Source organism: Acanthochromis polyacanthus, chromosome 8, assembly GCF_021347895.1.
Source record: "Acanthochromis polyacanthus isolate Apoly-LR-REF ecotype Palm Island chromosome 8, KAUST_Apoly_ChrSc, whole genome shotgun sequence".
NCBI lineage: Eukaryota > Metazoa > Chordata > Actinopteri > Pomacentridae > Acanthochromis > Acanthochromis polyacanthus.
This window is the reverse complement of record NC_067120.1, coordinates 24,857,908-24,879,062: the sequence shown is the minus strand read 5'-3', so window position 1 is coordinate 24,879,062 and position 21,155 is coordinate 24,857,908. Positions and strand designations below refer to the sequence as shown.

At 40.0% G+C, this 21,155-nt stretch overlaps 1 protein-coding gene across 1 annotated transcript; it reads right to left on the bottom strand.

Annotated features, from left to right (window-relative positions):
• Window positions 1–1,900: 1,900 nt before the first annotated feature.
• On the bottom strand, window positions 1,901–21,076 carry afg3l1 (AFG3-like AAA ATPase 1). The gene is made up of 16 exons (XM_022206607.2): window positions 20,775–21,076; window positions 17,576–17,657; window positions 15,442–15,533; window positions 12,802–12,951; window positions 12,483–12,554; window positions 11,854–11,978; window positions 11,448–11,715; window positions 10,434–10,571; window positions 10,184–10,337; window positions 9,981–10,088; window positions 8,007–8,132; window positions 6,208–6,318; window positions 5,847–5,962; window positions 5,210–5,410; window positions 4,308–4,502; window positions 1,901–2,689 (listed from the first exon to the last, which is right to left on the bottom strand). Exons 1-16 carry the CDS (start codon window positions 20,904–20,906, stop codon window positions 2,462–2,464), a joined length of 2,298 nt encoding a protein of 765 aa, XP_022062299.2. The 5' UTR covers window positions 20,907–21,076; the 3' UTR covers window positions 1,901–2,461.
• Window positions 21,077–21,155: the final 79 nt, after the last annotated feature.

Genomic DNA, 21,155 nt, shown 5'->3' with positions numbered 1-21,155 from the left:
TACGTCCACTATATATACAGTCGATGGTCAAAGCCTGACATGCGGTGGTGAGATGATGACTTTTGCTGCGGGGCAGGTGGGGTGGGCTTGCCGTGCAGAACTTTGGCTGCTGTCACTTGGCCCGGGAGAGGCAGAGCTGCTCTGGGTGCTACTGTTTGAAGAACCAGAGGGGCGGCTGGTGTTGCCATTATCACCCTGTGACTGTGAGCGTTTAAAAAACGCTGAGATTTTGCTTTGCTTTTCATGTGCCATTTTCCGACAGTCGCTGGCGGGAGTCTGCTCACATGTGCGCTCACGCTTGTGTGTGTGTACACGTGTGCGCGCACGCCGATATTAAAATATATAATTTTCACCATTTTGTACCACTTATTGAGCGTGTGAATCATTTTTAGCCCATTTTTACGTTACGGTGTTGAAAGGCTTCATCTAATTATTTTATAATAATAATAATAATAATAATGATACTTTATTTATTTTAGGCCCAATATTACGACAGACGTCGCCTCAAAGGACCAATTTTGCATCATAAGAAGTCATGCTGTTAAAAAGAGCGTCTTCATTTTTTTTTTTCTCTCTATGAAGTTTCATCGCGGGTCCCACTTTTTTCATTTTTAACACTCCTACACGATTGAGAACAACAACACATGGCCCCGCTATACGGTCGTAATTACCTCATGGCGCGCGTCACTGTCATCAGAGGTGGTTTTTCTTCTGCTTCTTTATTTTATGGCTGAAATAACTATATTTTGGCCGTAGTTTGTTGAAGAAAGTAAAACACGAGATGCGCCACTGCAAACTAGTGTGTGTGTGTGTGTGTGTGTGTGTGTGTGTGTGTGGTGACTGTGGGGTGGGGGGCAGTGTGACTGTTTACAAGACGGAGGGAGGGGGGAGTAGACACAGTGGAGTGCTGCAGCGAGTGCTGTAAGGACAGCATGTGGAGCGGCCTTTATGCAGGAAAACTAAAGTTTGCGTGTAAAAAAGTAACAATTATTTTAATTTAACTTGACCTTCTGGGGGGGCGGGGCGCCCCCCTAATATAATGGTAGGGGAAACACTGCTTTGTCGCAACTTCTACATGTCTCATTTAAAAACTCGCCCAAAATAAACTGTTGTACTTTTTTGTTTCGGGATTTAAAAAGACAGAACTGGGCTGAAGTGCAGCCTATGTCTACACAGAGCTGATTGGAACGTCAAAACAAATCAAAAATGTTGCCCCAATTATTTTCAAGCAGGAGTACCACCTGCTGGTACTTAGGAAACTGTTGCACACTTTGATCCTAGGTTTCTAATGTTGTGTAAAATAATCATTTATTGAATTCTCTTTACTTCTACTGTGGTTGTTCTGCTTTAATGGAGGTGCAGAACTTCATATTGCAGTCAAAAATGAGCCCCCAGTGAGGAAAAAATGTGACAGGAGCAAAAACACCCTGAAACTGCTTGGAGCTCAGAGGGTTAAGTGTTAGATTTTGTTTAAATGGTTTAACTCTCTTCAGGAGAGCTGCTAATTTAACAATTAAATGTAGAATAAAACAAGCCTTGTACTGTCTTAGCAGTTGTAGTTGGCTTTTTTTTTTAAGTACTTTAGGGGGATTTCTTTCCTTTAAAACAGCACGTCTGAAAACCAAAACGTTAAATGCTCCTGTTATTCTGGCCAAGTGGTACAGTAGTGTCCCGTTGACTCATTATCACTGTTTTACAGCATCAAATTGTTTGTATAAAATAATCCAAAAGTCTGTAAAGTTCAAACGGACAATCGCTGAGTGGTTGACTGCCATCAACACTGAAGTAGGTGAAATATGTCAGTGTCAACAGCAAGTGCTGCAGTAAGAGATTCAGGACACAAAAGAACTTCTCAAAACATTTAAATCTGCAAAAATGTTTTCAGTCTGGTGGCAGAAAATATCTTTACATTTACTTTTTTATTATCAGTTAGGCACACATTAATCAGAGAGCACATCTCCCTTTTTAAAAAATAAATAAAAAGAAAGTCTGTATGTTCACACAGTTTAAATGTGCATCATGTACACTCAGCTCAGAAATATTCAAATCCGCTATGCATTGGTCTCCTGTTTGATGGATCTTAAGTTGTTTTGGAGCACATTGCTGTCCCAGCGGTACAAAAAAAAAAAAAAAAAAAAACATTGCTGCCTCAGTGATGCCTCTCTGGATAACTTCTACATTCAAGCAGATAGTGTACAGAGCCTGAAGGTTGTCTGAAGTAAGGTTTCTGAAAAAAAGACCCCAGTGAGTAATTTTGGTATTAAATGCTTCATTTGTATCGCTGAATGAATAAATACTGCTCCTAAATGACCTTATAAATTGAAGGCAGGAAGGTAGTAAATTGTTGAAATCATGTTGTTTAAAAAAACTTTTTCCACACCTCCCAGACTCTTGAAAACTGAGCCAGCAGAGAGAGTGTTTTTGCAGCTTGGATGCGTTTTGCTTTTCTTAAACTGGAGCTTTACACGGCCTGCTGTCTGTCCTGAGTGGAGCTAGTCTCCTCGGCCTCCCCTTCTCGCTCTTGGTTCCAGTGTCGGAGGCCCTCTGGCAGGCTGGTGTCCTCTTCGAAGCTCCCCGTCCCCTCCACAAACTCCTCGTATGTTGACTTCTCCTCAAAAGGCCGTGGGCCCAGCAGCTCCAACATGTCCGCTTTGTCCAGCACCTCCTTTTCTAGCAGACGTTTCCCCACCTGAGGATGGCATCATGGTTCAACATCACTGATTATCTACCTGTAGGAATCCTGAATCTCTGACATCTCAGCACAGACAACATCTGTAAACCTCGTTACTGCTGCCACACTGCTGATACTGGCCAAGTGTTATAGGGGGGTTTGAGATCCGAGTATTCAGTAAATTAAAAAAAAATGAATATTCGGATTTCACCATGAAAAACGAATATTTGGCTATTCATTTCCAGCACTAATCAGAACCATCATTAACTTCTTCAGCAGTTTAAGCAACAGTAGCTCGTCTGTTGGACCGGACCACATGGGCCAGACTTTACTCCCCACATGCATGAGTGAGCCTTGACTGCCCATGACCCTGTCAGTAGTTCTCTACTGTTCCTTCCTTGGAATTGATATTGACCACTGTGGACCAAGAACACTCCACAAGAGCTGCATTTTTGGAGATGCTCTGACCCAGTAGTCCAGCCACCACACATCCCTTCCTGCCTAATACAGGGTGACACAAAAAAATGGGAACTTTTTAACAATCCAATAAAACCAAGAGCAATGGAAGAAAAATATTTTATTCATAGTAATTGAAACCTTAAAACATGTCATTTAAGAAACAATGATGGAATTTTCCTTTTTTAAAAATTTCTTCCTGTAGATGGCGTCCTCCTGTATGAATGCATTCTTGAAATCTGCTGATGAGATTCCTCATTGACCGCTGCAACATCTCAGCTGGGACACTGTGAATTTCATCCTGAATTCTCTGTTTTAACTCATCCAGAGTTCTTGGTTGAGTCGTGTACACTTTATTCTTGAGATGGCCCCAGGTAGATTTCAGAAATGCATTCCTACAGGAGGACGCCATCTACAGGAAGTAATTTTTAAAAAACGAAAATTCCATCATTGTTTCTTAAATGACATGTTTTAAGGTTTCAATTATTATGAACAAAATATTTTTCTCTCATCACTCTTGGTTTTATTGGATTGTTAAAAAGTTCCTGTATTTTTGTGTCACCCTGTAGATCCATCTCACTAAGAGGTGTCATGATAAAGAGATAATCAGTGTTGTTCACTTCACCTGTCAGTGGTCACAATGTTTTCCTGATCGGTATATATCAAAATACTCGTTAGCCACATTTCTTATGAGCTGCTTTTGAGGGAATGTATCTCACTGACAAACATGTCGACTTGTTCAAAGAATATAAAGAATGCAAAGGTGGAGAACAATGAACAGGTAAAGAGCTGTTCTTTATTAATTGTATGTATCAATTAATTAAATGTTCAAATACCTTCTCTTAATTAATAAAGTATTACTTGTAAGTAACGATTTAAATTTTGCTGTGGTAATTTTTTTATAACAATCAATATATTTAGACAGGTATCATATCAAATTCATAATTTTGGTATTGTGACGATATTAAAGCAGGCATTTGTTGCTTAATACAAGGCTAGATATAAGTGTTTTCCCAAAGTGCATCAAACAGCCAGATTCTCCCAATATGTAGTGTGTATATAGTTTGGTTTTCCCTACTTTTGAATTTCTGTAAATAGAAAATTTCTGAAATTCCAAGCTCCAGGACCAGGAGTCATGAACACATAAGCAGTAGATAACATATGTTCTAGAGAGTCTTACCATCTCCACTAGGTCCTTCTTGTCCTTGATGAGCTGGAGGGTGTGCTCGTATGCTCGCTCGACCAGCTCCCTGACCTCCTGGTCTATGAGCTCAGCCGTGGCCTCGCTGTACGGCTTTTCCATGACCATCTCGCCCTGCCGAGGGAGGTCAAACGACACCTGCCCCACCTTCTCACTCATCCCAAATTGCACCACCTGGAAGTAAGGATGTGGAGTGTGGTGTCACAGAATAAATATGATTATTTTTACATGGCGGAGGTTATGTGATGAATCGCTGTTGGTTTGTCCGTCTGTTAGCAAAATTACTCAAGAACAGATTATGATGACTTGATTAGATTTTGGCAGTGATGCTGCTCATAGTGTGGATCCATGGATTTGTTAAAGATTTCTGTATCATTGTGAGATAGCAGCATGGTGTCACTGTAGCTATGACAACAAGTGAACACTACAACAGCTTATTGCTGACGATCACATGATTGCGATCATATTACAAATCCACCGTTGCAGGCTTATTGGGACTTATCTGTTGGAAATGATGCAAGGAACAATTGATTAAATAGTGGGGGTGTTTCCGAGTCCCATCAATTCCCTCCATCCGCTACATATTTAGGTCATGGGATTCATTATCCATACATAACGTACACATGCATAGCACACGCCTGTACTCAGCGCAAGGTCATTTCATTTGTGGGTACATCTATATTAAATGGCCGCATTCTATGTTGCCGTGAGTTCTGATCATCAATCACTAATAAATAATTGCTGCATTTCTAAAAATAATGCTGCATTTCTGACAATGTAATACGGGGTAATGAACAGCTTCGGCGGAGTACTGTGCTGTCCGAGTGCTTTCTAGTTTATTAATTTGACAGAACCGGTGGATCCAGCATGTGTGCATGTACCTGAGCATAGGCAGATTGCGTAACCTTCTTCAGGTCGTCCTGAGCTCCGGTGGTGATGCGGCCGAAGAAGACCTGTTCTGCCACTCGGCCTCCCAGCATCATACACATCCTGTCGAACAGCTGCTCTCTGCTGTACAGGTACTGCTCTCTGGGCAGATACTGAGCGTAGCCCAGACCCTTCCCCCGTGGAATGATTGACACCTGGACACAAACACAATGTGGTTTACAAACATTTACTTTCTACACCAGTAATAGGTGAAGATGTGACAGTGCAGCATCGTCAGTAACAGCAGTGACAACAGTAGTAATACAGTCACAGCGATGGTAGAAGGTTTTATCTTCTCATTACATGAAGAGCAGTGAGTAGTTTAAATTCAAAGCAATTACTGCAATTAAAGATGTTCCTTAATGAGATTTTTTAGTAGGTCGAGAAATTTAATCACCATAATCTGGAAGTGATGGACTATCTGTAAAATCTGGAGTTTTTGTCTCAGGGAGCCTATGCACACCAAGAAGAGTTATCAGTTTGTGTACAGTAAAGGGAATTAGTCTTTGAGAATCTTGTTTGACAGAAATCTCAGCATTATTCTGGTATTTCTGATCATTTGATAAATGCTTCAGAATATATAGAGTGTACCTTGAGCAGGGGGTCAGCGTGCTGCAAGAACCAGCCAACGATGGCGTGGCCTGCCTCATGATACGCCACAGTCTTCTTCTCTGTGGGCTGTAGGACCTGAGTCTTCTTCTCCAGACCTGAAAACACAAGGACAAACCAGAACTCAAACTTTGACAAATATGAACTGATATCAGAAAGAAACTGTCTAATACTTTCAGATGGTAGCACTTTACTGCTGTTGTCGCTTTATTGTTATTATAAAATGCATTAAAATAAGGAGCAGAATAAAATTAATTATGGAATACAATTAACATAAAAGCAGTTCAAATAAACAGCAGGAATAAGAAGTGACTAGAATTTGAGTCAGCTTGTGACGTCATACCTCCAATGACCCGATCGATGGCCTGTTCAAAATGTTTGCCGTTGACGGAGGGGTTCATGTGCCTAGCAGCAATTAGAGCTGCCTCGTTGCAGACGTTAGCGATGTCCGCTCCTGATTCATTCATTGACAGAGAAAATTACAGCCATTAATCACTATCTCAGAATTCTGACTAAAACACCAAACATGTTCATTTATACTGAAAAGCGCATTTGCATATATTTCCACTACCGTTCAAAAGTTTGGGGTCACTTAGAAATGTCTTTATTTTATTTTTTTAAAAAAGAGGAAGATAACATCAAATTAATCAGAAATACAGTCTAGACATTGTTAATGTGGTAAATGATAATTTTAGCGGGAAACGGCTGATTTTTCCAGCTAGAATATCTACATAGGTGTACAGAGGAACATTTCCAGCAACCATCACTCCTGTGTTCTAATGCTACATTGTGTTAGCTAATGATGTTAAAAGGCTAATTGATGAATAGAAAACCCTTGTGTAATTACGTTTGCACATGAATAAAAGAGTGAGTTTTCATGGAAAACATGAAATTGTCTGGGTGACCGAAAACTTTTGAAGAGTAATTTTACAATCTAAAACTGAAGTATTCCCAACCAGCAGGCAAGGTAAAGTAAGGACTGTTTTGTCTGCTGATTGTCCATCAGACTTGTCCTTTAGGTCACATAATGTGAACGATATTGAGAGGATCAGCTACAAATCAAGATTCTACTAAATGTACCAAAAAGTTCGATGACTAAATTAAATTTCAGTTTTCTTGGTAAGTCAAACTGAGCTCTATAGTGCCGTGCAAAACTATTTGCCCACCTGCAGAAATCGTCTGTTTTTGCATCTTTCTCATTTAAACATTTTAGACCATCAAACTAATTTTAAAGTAAGACAAAGATATCCCAAGAAAACACAAAATGCAGTTTTTAAATGAACATTTAATTTTTTGAGGGAAAAATGTTGTTTAGTCCATCTTGCCTTATGTGAGGGCTCCAATGACCAAACTCATTTGGCAACTGGGTTCAATCTCACCAGTCACTGAGTCACTGAGGTCAAAGTCGGGACTTCAATCTAATTGAGATGCTGTGACAAGACTTTCTAAGGGCAGTTCATTAAAACCATTCTGCAGAGACGTGTGGATCAAAATTCCTCCATGGTGATGTAAAAAGCTGCAACAAACATTTAACTGTAGTTGTTCCTGCCAAGGAACTAAACAGGGGGGCAATTAGTTTTTCATTGGGCTGATACGGGTTTTCAATAATCCCTCAATAAACCATAATTTAAAAATAGCATTTTGTAGGTTATCCATCCATCCATCCATTCTCTATACACCGCATTATCCTCACTAGGGTCGCGGGGGGTCCTGGAGCCTATCCCAGCTGACTTGGGTGAAGGCAGGGGACACCCTGGACAGGTCGCCAGTCTGTCGCAGGGCTACATATACAGACAAACAATCACACTCGCATTCACACCTACGGGCAATTTAGAGTGATCAATAAACCTCAGCATATTTTTGGACTGTGGGAGGAAGCCGGAGTGCCCGGAGAAAACCCACGCATGCACAGGGAGAACATGCAAACTCCACGCAGAAAGATCCCGAGCCCAGGCCGGGACTTGAACCAGGGGTCTTCTTGCTGCAAAGCGAAAGTGCTAACCACAACTCCACTGTGCACCCCATTTCATAGGTTATCTTTGTATAATATTCAACAAACATAAATATCACAGTTAAGTGTGAGAAATATGCAGAAATAGAAGATTTCTGTAGGGGGCGACATATGATGCAGTTGTGACAAACCAGTGAATCCTGGAGTGGCAGCTGCCATTTTCCTGGCGAGATTGTCTTTGTCCAGACTGGGATCTAGCTTGATTGGTCGCAGGTGGACTTTAAAGATGGATGCCCTGCCCTTGATGTCTGGAGGACCTGAGAAAATGCAGTAGAGGATTTTTACGTCAAAAAGAAAAATCCTCTGGATCCAACAATCTAAAACATACATTTAAGCACAAAATGATTCATACCCCTGTGAAATACAAGGAATTCCTTATTTTTTTAGTTATACATCAGTATTTCACCTCAGATTTGACATAAATAGGACAAGCGGGGAAGTCTGGAAACATGACCAATTATGTTACGTGAAGTAACACTGTTAAAGGTGTTACATTAAAGTTTGACAAAAAGTCACCATGTCCAAAATTGGACATATTTATACCCCAGTGATACCAAGACAGACAGCCATAGGATGTTCAAACAAACCATTTTCTCTAAGGGTCTAAAGGGTTTATTATTGTTTTCAATGTTTCTGAGTTTCTGTTTAACCAGAAACTATAGTCATCTGACGACAAAAGTCGACTTGTTTGTGACATTTCAGTCATTTTCAAGTAAACGCAAGACTTGCTGTGGCAAAGACCAAACATCTAGGGTGAGGACTTGAGAGCACACATTGTAAATGCCAAAAAGGAAGGAAAAGGGAACAAAAAAATGGCCAAACAATTTCAGGTGAAAGTGGCAACAGTGCAAAGTATCATCGCGAAGTACTAAAATTTCTCACAATCAAAAACCTTGAAGGATATGGTTGGAAGCCAGTAGTATCACCTCGGTTTGCCAAAAAGGTCAAGCAAGATGTTGCAAACAATCCACGGACTACTACCAAGGTTGTCCTGAAGGACCTGAGTGTAAGTGGGATGACTTCATCAAGGCAGCGGACACTGCACCAAAATGGTCTCTCTGGATGTCGACCAAGAAAGAGCCCCCTGCTTCAACCAAAGTATGTAAAAGCTTGTCTAACCTTTGCAAAGACGTACCTTAAAAAAAGACAAAAGCTTCTGGTCATCTGTTCTGTGGTCAGATGAAACCAAAAATTTTGCTTTTTGGGCACTGAGATGTGGCTTTCATCTGGCGAAAGAAGGGTGGAGCCTATAAGCAAATGGAGATGAAAAATGGAGGTGGAAGCATCATGCTGTGGGGCTACTTTTCTGCAAATGGGCCTGGCAACTTGGTTAAAGTGGAAAGCATCATGAGGAAAGAGCAGTATGTCAAGATCCTCAAAGAAATTCTCAAGCAGGCGGCAGAGAACCTGAACCTGAGGAAGTGTTGGACTATCTGCAGGACAATGATCCGAAGCATACAGCCAAGATATTTAGATAGAATAAACCTTTACTGATCCCGTAGCGGAAAATTTTTCGGTGTTACAGCAGCCAATAGAAAAACAGTATGAAAAAAAGAGCAGCACACAATGCACACAGTGCATAGATATAAATGATGCTTTCCCCAAGGTGGTGAAGAAATGGTTCCAGGACGATGATATTAATGTTATTAAGTGGTCAAGTCAGAGTCCCGATATAAAGCTCACTGAGAACCTATGGATGGAGCTCAATAAATGGGTAACAGCATGGAAACCCTCCAACCTCAAGGATTTTGAAATGTTTGCAAGGGAAGAATGATCCGATAAAATCCTGCAGATACTTCCAAAAAGCTTGTGAGCAATTACAAAATTCGTTTGGAGGTTGTGATTAAAAGAAGTATTTTGAATAATTTTGGACAATGTGATTTTTTTTTAAAGAAGTTTCTTTACAGTTTCTATCTAAAAAAATGGTTATGGGTTCAGTCTTTCTTGTGTGCCCTATTTATGACCTACAGTCATTACAGAAACCTAATTTTCCCATTTAGATGCGTCTGCCAAGGCAGGTGTCCATCAATTTGCAGCACAAAATTTAACCATAGGTCCACATTCCCCCTTCTGTCCATGACCTAGTCACCTCAACTTTCTCTTACCTATGAAAATCTGTCTGTCAAAGCGTCCTGGTCTCATCAGTGCAGGATCCAGGATGTCAGGTCTGTTGGTTCCAGCAAGGACCACCACGTTAGTAGCAGTGTTAAAACCTTCAAAAAAAAATAGCAACAGACAGTTGACTCATAAAACATTAAATTCAACCTTTAAGTTTCAAGAGTCAGACTCTGGTTCCTGTCCATCGTACCGTCCATCTCCACCAGCAGCTGGTTCAGGGTGTTCTCCTGCTCACTCTGACCCCCAAAGTTTCCTCCCCCTCTCTTTCTCCCCACAGCATCTATTTCATCAATGAAGAGGATGCAGGGGGCATTCTTCCTTGCCATGGCGAACATGTCCCTCACCTTCAGAGGACAGAGTTCAGTCAAGCATTCAAGTTTCTGACTAGAATCACATCTACAACAGTCCAACACACATTTATTTGGGTTTCCTTTGCTCACCCTGGCTGGACCAACGCCCACAAACATCTCCAGGAACTCGGAGCCGTTGACAGTAATGAAGGGGACGTTGGCCTCTCCAGCTGTGGCTTTGGCCAGCAGAGTCTTCCCTGTCCCAGGAGGTCCGGACAGCACAGCACCCTGGGCCAAGAACATTATTCAACTAATGGCATTTAACTCATGTGGACAGTAAACTGCTAATAAAATATAATTTAACCCTTTAAGCTTCAGTCAATTCCAGCCGTTTTCAGTGCAAAAAATCGCTAATATTCTATTTTTAAATTAAAAAAAATGACGAAAAATACAGGGAACATTGGACGCGCATCGCGAGGTGCATTTCCTTGAAAACGACCGATTCGTGGATTTTATACGGACTTCAGGACATGTTTTGGACAAAATAGTTTACTGGCTTGTGTTGTCTGGATGTAAAAGGTTGGATTATGGCCGTTTTTTGTGGAATCTTTTTTTCTGTGCGTAATAATGAACCTGGAAATGTGAGTCGCGCTGTGTGCGTTGAAGCCGTGTATACAGAACGGATGGATGAATATTTGTTTTTGTCGGACAAATGTGTTTTTCTCACCCGCTGTGGTAATCACATCTGAAAGTGGTTTATACCGGCGGATTCATGAGAATCTAAGCTTTCCATCGGCGTATAGTGTTTGTATAATCGGATTTGCAGCCGTCGGACATTCTTAAAATTCCTATGCAAATTAGTAGGTGTACCGCCGGCGGTACACCTACTACGCACTGAAGCATAAAGGGTTAAAAAATGAAATTGAAACTTAAATTTAATATATCTTCTTGCGATTTACACTACTTTTTGGTCAGCTTTGCTACCATGAGTCTCTGTTTTCCTTGTTTTCCATATACAGCTGCCTCAATGTGAACACTATAAAAGCCATGCTTCTGTTATGATCCTGTGTGTGTGTGTGTGTGTGTGTGTGTGTGTGTGTGTGTGTGTGTGTGTGTGTGTGTGTGTGTGTGTGTGTGTGTGCTTATGCATGTTCGTGTTTCAACCTTGGGGATCTTGGCTCCAAGGTCCTGATATTGTTGTGGGTTCTTCAGGAAGTTAACAAACTCCAGGATCTCCAGCTTGGCCTCCTCACAGCCAGCCACATCCTTAAACTTCACCTCGATGTTGTCCTTCATCATCTTGGCTGTCGACTCGCTCATGCTGAAAGGGCCCCTTCCGCCACCAGCGCCTCCTCCAATTGGTCCTCGTCTCAGTGTGAAGAGCAGGAAGCCTATCAGCAGCAGTGTGGGGATCATGCTCATCAGAAAAGAGCTGAGAAGGTGCAAAACGACATCAAAGGTTATCAACATTTTCAGAAAAGCTTAAGTAACTGCATGTTTCAATGACGATAAGACCAATGAGAAACTGCTGGCTCACATAATACACGTCATGTTTGTGTTTTAAACTTACCCGTCGCTCTCAGAACTGTAGATGACAGCAGGTCGGTGTGACGGCTCCAGACCCATGTCCATATGAGCTGTCTCAAGGTTTCTCTCAAACGTGTCAACACTGCCAATGTTGAACCAGACGTAACTCTAAGGGTCACACAACATTCAGTTTCATTCAGCTGAACAACTGCAGAGCAAACTAAAACACAGCTTTCAACAGAAATCTAATTTTAAGGTTTTTTTTCAAGCAGAAATGCAAAATATGTGATTGTTTTCCTTGTTTATTATGTAATCAAACAAATACACTGAATATTTCTGGATTTTAGATGGCTGTGAGGACAAGTTTGAATAACAACCTTGGCTACAGGGAATGCCAGAAAATGGACAAGTTTTCCACTTCTTTACTGTTTTTGAGGACAAACGATTAGTTGATTAGTTGAAACTGCTAGATGAATCAAGAAAAAACATCCCGAGGATGGCAAGAAGAAGAATATTTGCAGTTTCCTTCCAGGTTGCATTGAGATGATTTCTTCAACCTCCTTAAAGGTTACTGGTCATATTTTACGGATTTGCTTAACTGGGTGTAGCAAAACATTCACATAAATATGTAGATGAGGGGAAAGTTTTAGCTATGAGAGACATCCTACTCACCACTTCAGCATCAGCTCCTGGCACCAGGATGACCCTGACATATTGTTTGTTGACAACCTCCAACCGATCGACCTGGACAAATTATTAAATTAAATTGTTAACTTAACAAATATGTAAAGGGTTCCCAACAATGAGGAGTTTTAAACTATCAGTGTTCAGGCCTTCAGTAGTAATTGATCTTGCACAGATCAATTCAGCAGTCATTTCAACTTTATTTAGTTTCAAATTAACCAAGTTGACAAAAAAAACTCAATATCCTGCCATATATCAAGATTACAGTATGAGTTTATCAGTGCCAACACCTCAGAGTGCTCCTCACCATGCCTCTGCCCAGGTAGCAATTGACAAAGTCCTTCCAGCTGATCTCTCTGCCGTTATCTCGGAAGGAGAAATAGAGCAGAGCTGAACTCACTCCAGCCACGGCGATCGCCATGTAGCGGAAATCCTTCTCATCCCAGGGGAAATCACCCTGAAAAAAATCAACACAGGCACAGATGAATGCTAACGCTACCAACAGGTTGTCAATCACATATATCAGTTATCATTAAGGCGATGGCACAGAGGTGAAAGATATCTAGACAACTGCTAAAATTAACAAAGAAAAAGGCTATGTTGATTGACACATTTGTCAGCTCATATGGATAAAATAATAGATGCTAATGGAACCATCACAATAAATCAATTAAGATGTCAACTACTATTTAATTACTAAATCAGTTTAAGTCAAAATTGTGAATTCATTTTCTTAAATGTGAATATCATCTGCTTTATTTCTTCCTCAGTGACAGTGAAATTAACACCTTTGAGTTGCAGACAAAACTAGAAATTTGGTTTACACCAAATATGTTCATATTTAGCATGCAGCACAATGTAGCACAGTTACTTTGGAGAATGTAATAAAAGCCTGATGTGGCCCAATCACACAGGACACCAATGTATATTGTTATAGCAGTGGTGATATCGGTGATATCAGAGGGTGAAATCGATCACAGTCTAAACCTAGGATCAGACATGCTGCATAATACGTATATATCCTAAATTGCAGCCTTTACTAACTGCATTGTATCAAATGGCAATTTCAATATGAAATCAGCTGATTGTTCAGCCCTAGAATGCAGCACCCTTTGGACAGCATATGCATTGCTGTATATTCATCGTTAGTTTTAGCACTACACAAAATCATTTTTTCTTTCATGTTGTGTAATGTCGCTGCAACTTTTTTGTCAGTGCTGGAATATGGTGATCTTTTGTACATGAACGCTTCTGCTCAATGTCTTCAGATGGTTGACACTGTTTACCATGCTTCTCTGAGGTTTATTATGAACTGTAAAGTGTTAACACACCACTGTGAGTTATACTCAAGGGTGGGACGGCTTGTTTTAGCAACCCGAAGGATCTATCATTGGTATGTTTTCATAAGGCAATACTTGGATGACTGCCCACCTACATTCTCTCTCTAACTACACAGAAAAGCTCTGATCTTTACTCTCCATTTACAAGATCATCTGTTCGTTTCAGTTCCATATTTTCATAGTGCTTTGGGTAAAAAGGTTTTTGTTTACTCTGTACCTTTTGCATGGCATTTGCTGCAGAAAGACTGGAAACTAATCAAGTTAATCTCATTGAGTGCTTTCAAATCCAAATTGCGAGTTGTTGAGGTCGACGCCACAACATGCAATGGTCATAACTTGCTTGTAAATTTCATTACCTCCGCCAGGAGGTTATGTAATCATCAGAGTTTGTGTGTCTGTTTGTCTGTTAACAGCATAACTCAAAAAGTCATGGACGGATTTTCACCAAATTTTTACAGAATGTCCGGAAGAGCAAAAGTAACAATCGATTAGATTTTGGAGGTGATCCAGATCACCGTCTGGATCCAGGATTTTTTTTGAAAGACTCTACAATTGAGAGATGGCCGCTGTTAACAGACAGACAGACAGACAGACAAACAGATGGCCTGGCGGAGGTCTGCGCTCTCCGAGTGCTTTTCTAGTTATTATTTGTTTTTTGCTTGTGTTTTAATTATGTTCTGTGTAAATTTGTAACTGTATTTTGTATTTGCTGCTGCCTATCGTGGCCAGGACTCCCTTGCAAGAGAGGTTCTTACCCTTAATAGGATTTCTCCTGATTAAATAAAGGTTAATAACAATAATAATAATAATAATAAATGTTGCTGTTGAGGTGCTCTGAAGCAAACTCTGAATTGCAGTGGTGTTTTCTGGAGAGCAGCAACACACACTGTAGCATCATGCCATGCACAACATATCTGTTCAGCAATCTGTGTCTAACATCAATGATTCCTTTAAGCTTTTCACTGTAAATCTAGAATATTTTGGAGCATTGAGCATTTTGTGCTTTTGGTGTGATCTTAGCTAGCTGCAAGGGAAAAGGCCACAGAACTGAACTGTTTCTACGTATTATATAGTTCGACTGTGGACAGAAAAGTATCTCAAATCTGAGGTTAATTTTAACCCATTTTAGCTTCACATAAAGCAACAATTTCTGAACTCAAAATACTGACATTAAGTCAGCAATAAATACAATAGAATATGTTCATATTATAAACTATCTAAGTCAAAGTACCTGTAACATAACTTTAAACTTATCTCAGTGGTCACATATTCTCCTACAACTACACTGTGAATGTCTAAATAATGTATATTATATTGACAAGATCATGAGTCCCTTCCCCTGAAATTGTTGGTCCTCCCTGTGCTTTTAAACAGGCTGAGCGTGGCCTCCCGCACTGCATTGGAAAAGTGACGGTGGACTCACATGTACACAATCTTTTTGGTTGTAAATGACAGTGAAAGGCAGCAAGGGGGAAGTGTGACCAACACGTCTCTATTTAGTCTGAGATGCTGGTCTCACATCCCCTGGTTGCAAGCGTTGTAAGCAGAAATGTTTATTTACACTGTAGCTGTGAATTATGATTTCCATGCGAGTTTTCATGCCTTACCTTTTGCATTCGACTCCACCAGTCTTTTCCTCCTCCTCTCTTTCCTCCACCTGATCTTCCTCCTCCTTCATTTGCTGGTCCTCCTTTTCCATCTGAAAATCAAATTATTGGTTTTGAACACATCTGTCAGACCAACCAGTAATTCCTATCTGGCCTTCATACCAGTCTTTCCATCTGCAGCAATTCTGCTGTTTCATAATAGTAACCTTGGTAGATCAAGACCTAAACCTACAACCAATGTATCCCTTAAAAATCAACAGAGTCTAGCCTCCAGACATACACAACCATTCAAAAGTTTGGGGTTACTTTAAAATGTCCTTATTTTTGAAAGAAAATCAGTTTTTCCAATGAAGATAACAATCAGAAATACAGTCTAAACATCGTTAATATGGTAAATGACTATTCTAGCCGGAAACGCCCGATTTTGAATGGAATATCTACATAGGGGTACAGAGGAACATTTCCAGCAACCACCCCCTCCCGTGTCCTAATGCTACATTGTGTTAGCTAATGGTGTTGAAAGGCTAATTGATGATTAGAAAAGCGTTGTGCAAGTATGTTAGAACATGTATAAAAGTCAGAGTTTTCATGGAAAATATGAAACTGTCTGGGTGACTCCAAACTTTTGAACAGTAGTGTACAAAAAAACATGCTGATTATGTCTCTGTGTCTGTAGAGTCTCTCTGGATTGGGTTGTTTACAATACTAAATGTCACAGTATTTGAAGTGGTTTATTTGGCTGGTTTTACACCTCCACGTGTTTCTGCTGCTCTCTAGAAACATAATCAATATAGTCACAATGTTCAATGTTTACTGAAAAACACATGCAATGTTTGTGAAACTAAACAAGAAATGATTGGACTTTGCATCAAAGACACTCAAATTAATTCACATGAGAATTATCCATTTGATATCTGGGGGCATTACACTGCTGTTTGTCATCTCAGATTCAACAGCTAAAGAAAGGTTTAACGTATCATTTCCTGAGGATGATCCATAAGATCCTGGGAGCCTGTCATTTTTGGTTTTGGCTTAACAGTGTCTCTGTATGCAACTGAGGGTGAATGTGCATAAAATCAAAATGTTTTGCTATAGGTTAGGTCTGGGCAATACCACAGTATTAGGATATATTAGCAAGTTTAGAAATCCCAAAGATATGATCTTCAATACCTTCAAACTTTAAAAAAACTGACACAGAGACAATCTGTTAACATGACATACTGTAGAGCACAACAACAGAGATCCGTCATGATACAAATAAATGGTACAACAGATGGACAGCTGAGCTGAAAAAGCTACTAGGTGATGCCGCCAGTGGGGTTACATGACCTGTTTGAGAATATTTGGGATTCAGACACAGTGACACAGGTAAACCAGCCAAAATGGACAAGGTTGCATCTTTGTCTGCACAGATGAATCTATACTTGTCCAGGATGACCTTCAAATTCCTCTGCATGTGGGCATTATAATATATTCAGCACAGTGAGGAACACAGCAGCATTGTCACGATACTTTGAAAAATACGAGCATTAGATCAAATGGAAAAACTTGCCACTGTATGAGGGGCAAAATTTTTTAGATTTTTATTATGTCTACACATGTCAGAGGAATGGAAGCATTTAATAATAATAAGACTCATTTAAGTGAATTAGACAGGACTGTAGATTACCACAGTGTCACACATTCATCTATCATCTATAAACCGCTTCATCCTCATTAGGGTAGGGGCCGGAGCCTATCCCAGCTGACTCGGGCGAAGGCAGGGGACACCCTGGACAGGTCGCCAGTCTGTCGCAGGGCTACACATACAGACAATCACACTTACACTCACATTCACACCTACGGGTAATTTAGAGTAATCAATTAACCTCAGCATATTTTTGGACTGTGGGATGAAGCCGGAGTGCCCGGAGAAAACCCACGCATGCACAGGGAGAACATGCAAACTCCATGCAGAAAGATCCCAGGCCCAGGCTGGGACGTGAACCATGGATCTTCTTGCTGCAAGGCGAAAGTGCTAACCACTGTACCACTGTGCAGCCCAGTGCCACACATGAAAGAAAATAATTTCTCCTCAGAAACTACTTCATTATTTAATGAATCTAAATGAAGTGGTAGGAAAACATTGGCTCACCTTTGGGCTCAGTAGAGTAGAGTCGCCACTGGGCTGATAGAAATCTGCGACAGGAAAGGATAGCAGGAGTTCGGTTGACTTTCTGGGAAAAGACCACAGAGCCAGTGAACAGGCTGAATAATGATTTCAAATCAAAATGTAAAACAATGCAACTAGCAAATCAAGACCATTACTTAAAGCCATACCCTTCTTGCAATCCCCCTTATGTAACAGTCGTATCTATCCATCAATCCATTGTCTATACACCGCTTTATTCTCACTAGAGTCGCGGGGGGGGGGTTGATGACGTGTTGCAATGACTCGCCCCACCCCACTTGTCTGATTTTCTCAAAAGAAGAGTTCACAGTGGTCTCAGGACCAGGGTCTCCTTCAGAGGGGACTGTGAGGTCCCACATAGAAAAACAGCCTTCAGACAAAATGCTACTTCTGTGAAGAATAGCATATTCTTCACAGAAGGAGCATATCTGGAACAGTCTTACAGTCTTCCACTCTCCATTTGGGATTGTCCCACGTTACCAACCTTCAAAACTCACATTAAACAGTTGCTGAAAGTGAACCAGTCTTGTGATCATTGACTTTTAACTTCTTTGTGTATTTTTAGCAATGTGCTTTTATTGTGACCTATTGTCCTGTGTTTCACTGTATGTTTTTTACCTGCCTATGACTGGGATGTAAATTATCATTGTTGCTAGAATCTGCCATATTTACATCTATTGCTGTCTAAATAAATGCTCATTAATGTGCACTGTCCCTATCCATCCATCCATCCATTCTCTAAACACCGCTTTATCCTCACTAGGGTCACGGGGACTGTCCCTATCAAATAAATAAATAAACAAAAATGTTTCTGATGGTATCTCATGTGGTAAGGCTTTATCATAGATGGAAATTCCATATCAAACTGAATAAAATTTAAAAACCTATCATGTTTTAAATCTATTACGCACTGAATATTGAACTGAATTTTGACTTTAAGTAATCACAATTCAGAACTGTGAAATAAAATTATATATCACCAATACATATTTTCCTCAAATCGTTCAGTCCCAACTATTAGTGCAGTGAATACTCTCTACCAAAAGCATCCTTCGAGAATAAACAACACGCGACTATATTATGCAAAGCTGTTGTTTTACAATCATGACCTCTAACAGGTGAACAACCACATGCTGGAGTTCACCTATAATTAGCACATCTGACCAGTGAATTCTAAATCTCAGCAGAGGAATATTTAAAATGTGGCCAACACTGGCCCATAAGGATCTTGATACTGAATCACTGCATGGCTAAAATTAATTAATAGTGTATTTTTGATACTTTTGCTTTGCTGCTTTTCCAAGTATGGTCTTGGTCTGCTAGAAAATCCAAATGTCATGGTAGGCATAGTTTTAGACAACAATGCTTTTCCATCGTTGTATCAACTGTTTGTATAATGTCCCTGTGTACAAAGCCTGCTGCCTGATCTCAAATCCATTCAAGATCTACAAAGAAAGTGTTTACCAAAGGCTTCAAAAAACTGGTGAACAGTCTGGTGAAAGCTGCTTCAGTATCAGACCCCACTGTTGTAAAATTTGCATTCTTAACTAAGTACTGTAAGTGTGTCCGCATAGTATTGCAGTAGTATTCACGAAGTGTACCTGACGCATTGGATCATTCCAGAATTAGAGGACATTTGATGTGTCGTGCATCATTAAATTTCAAATAATCTATTTACAAAATAGTACAACATGTAGTTGTTGTGTAAAGGTACTTGTCCTGACACTAAACCTAAAAATAAAATAAGAGAAAAGAATGTTTGAAAATATTTTTAAAATATCAAATACGTCTGGAGTTGTCCCCAAAATGCCATTTTTCTCTTGTCCCACCTCCCTGATGGCCAAAGTGAATCTCGAACAAAACAGTTCAAATAAATTTTAATCTCCTTTTTTATGGTATCATTATTTTTCATCGTTGTGGATTTTTTTAAAATCAACATAATATTTAAAATAATAATTATTATGCATGGAATGTGTGTCTCACAACATGGACCCAACCCTGTTAGCAAACCTTTATAGCTGGTTGAAGAAAAAGAAAATGATAAATCACATGATACGCTGGAATTGACATCATCAAACGGTTTTCTGAAAACTGGGTAGAACAAAGCTATGTCCTCTCTTCTATTTTTCATATTTTCATAACATTGTGAGCCTTCACTGAATGTCTCACTCTACCTCATGCAACCCTGTTATGCATATTATCAGGATAAGACAAATAATTTTTGTTTTTTTCCATCAGTAAGTTTCTCATCTTGGTCAGCAGAAAAAGCTAGCTAAATATCTAGCTTCTGCTCCTGAGAAAGGGTAACATTAGCATGGATTGATGGACTGATGAATATGTCACAGTAAAATGTAAAATAGAAGGTTCATTTTTCAAAAATTCTAAAGTCCAAATGTCCTCCAATTCTGGAATGACCCAATTACTCAGATGTTCAAAACTGGAAAGGTAACAAGCTAAGCTTTCACAGTCCTGGTAATAATTGATTTTTATGTTAATATGAGGCTTCACAGTCAGGCTTTTGTGTCGTTAGTCTAAGTTAGTTATCCTTCTTAATCTGAATTGTCATCGATACCTCTGTGTACTAATCTTAAAGCCAGATGTGGCTTTTAAAATTAATTATATTGAAAGCTCTGCTAAGCGTACTTTTCAGTAAGCACTGTTGTAGAAATTACTGTTCTGGTATCATAGTTTCAGTAAGATACTGGTATAACTTCTAGCAATGGCTACCGTTAGCGTTACATCAGAATTTTCTTTCAAGTACACGCAGTTTCAGAAAGACGGATTTTAGTTCACTTTTGTAGAAGAGCTCGTCCACAGCTTTTGAAGGCATTTCTATTTGTAGTGGCTTGTCATATAACATTCACAGTGGTTACAGGACAAACGTTTCCATATACATTTAAATATCACCCTGTACCTACAATTCCCAAAGTCTTCCTAAAAAGTGTGAAGTAGCGACCAAACAGAAAAAGTCCCCAAAACGTATATACTAATCTCGCAACTTAATTAGATTTTTGCCCAAACAAAAATACACTACAAACCATCTCAGGACGACATTATTTTCCAAGTGGTTTTTATTTTGGGTTCAAAGGGAACTTAGGTTGCTGACTTTTTCGTGGACTAATACGGCTTTAAAACGAGGCAGAAAACCTCTACCTTCACCTACCAGGGCAGTGGAGCTCGGGTATCCGGCTGTGAAGAGCTGTGCTGCTGGTACCACTGAGAAGCAAGACCGGGCTCCTCCAGCCCGGCAGAGAGGCAGAGCGGCCGCCGAGAGAAGCCTCAGTAGCTGAGACATCCTCTTTGTGCCGCCTGCCCAGAGGTTCAGTCAAAAATACAACAGTTTTTGTTTAGTAAACCTATCTTCTCCCCCTGAAGTCCATAATAAAACGGCAAAAACAGTTTCAAGTGCTATTGGGTAAGAACAAGGCATGAAATGTCAACGGGAGGACGATGTAAAAGTCTGTGAGACTTTCCGTTCACATTCCTGATGGAAATTTTTGCGAGATGAACCAGAATTTAGTATTTATTGTATTCATTTAGATAA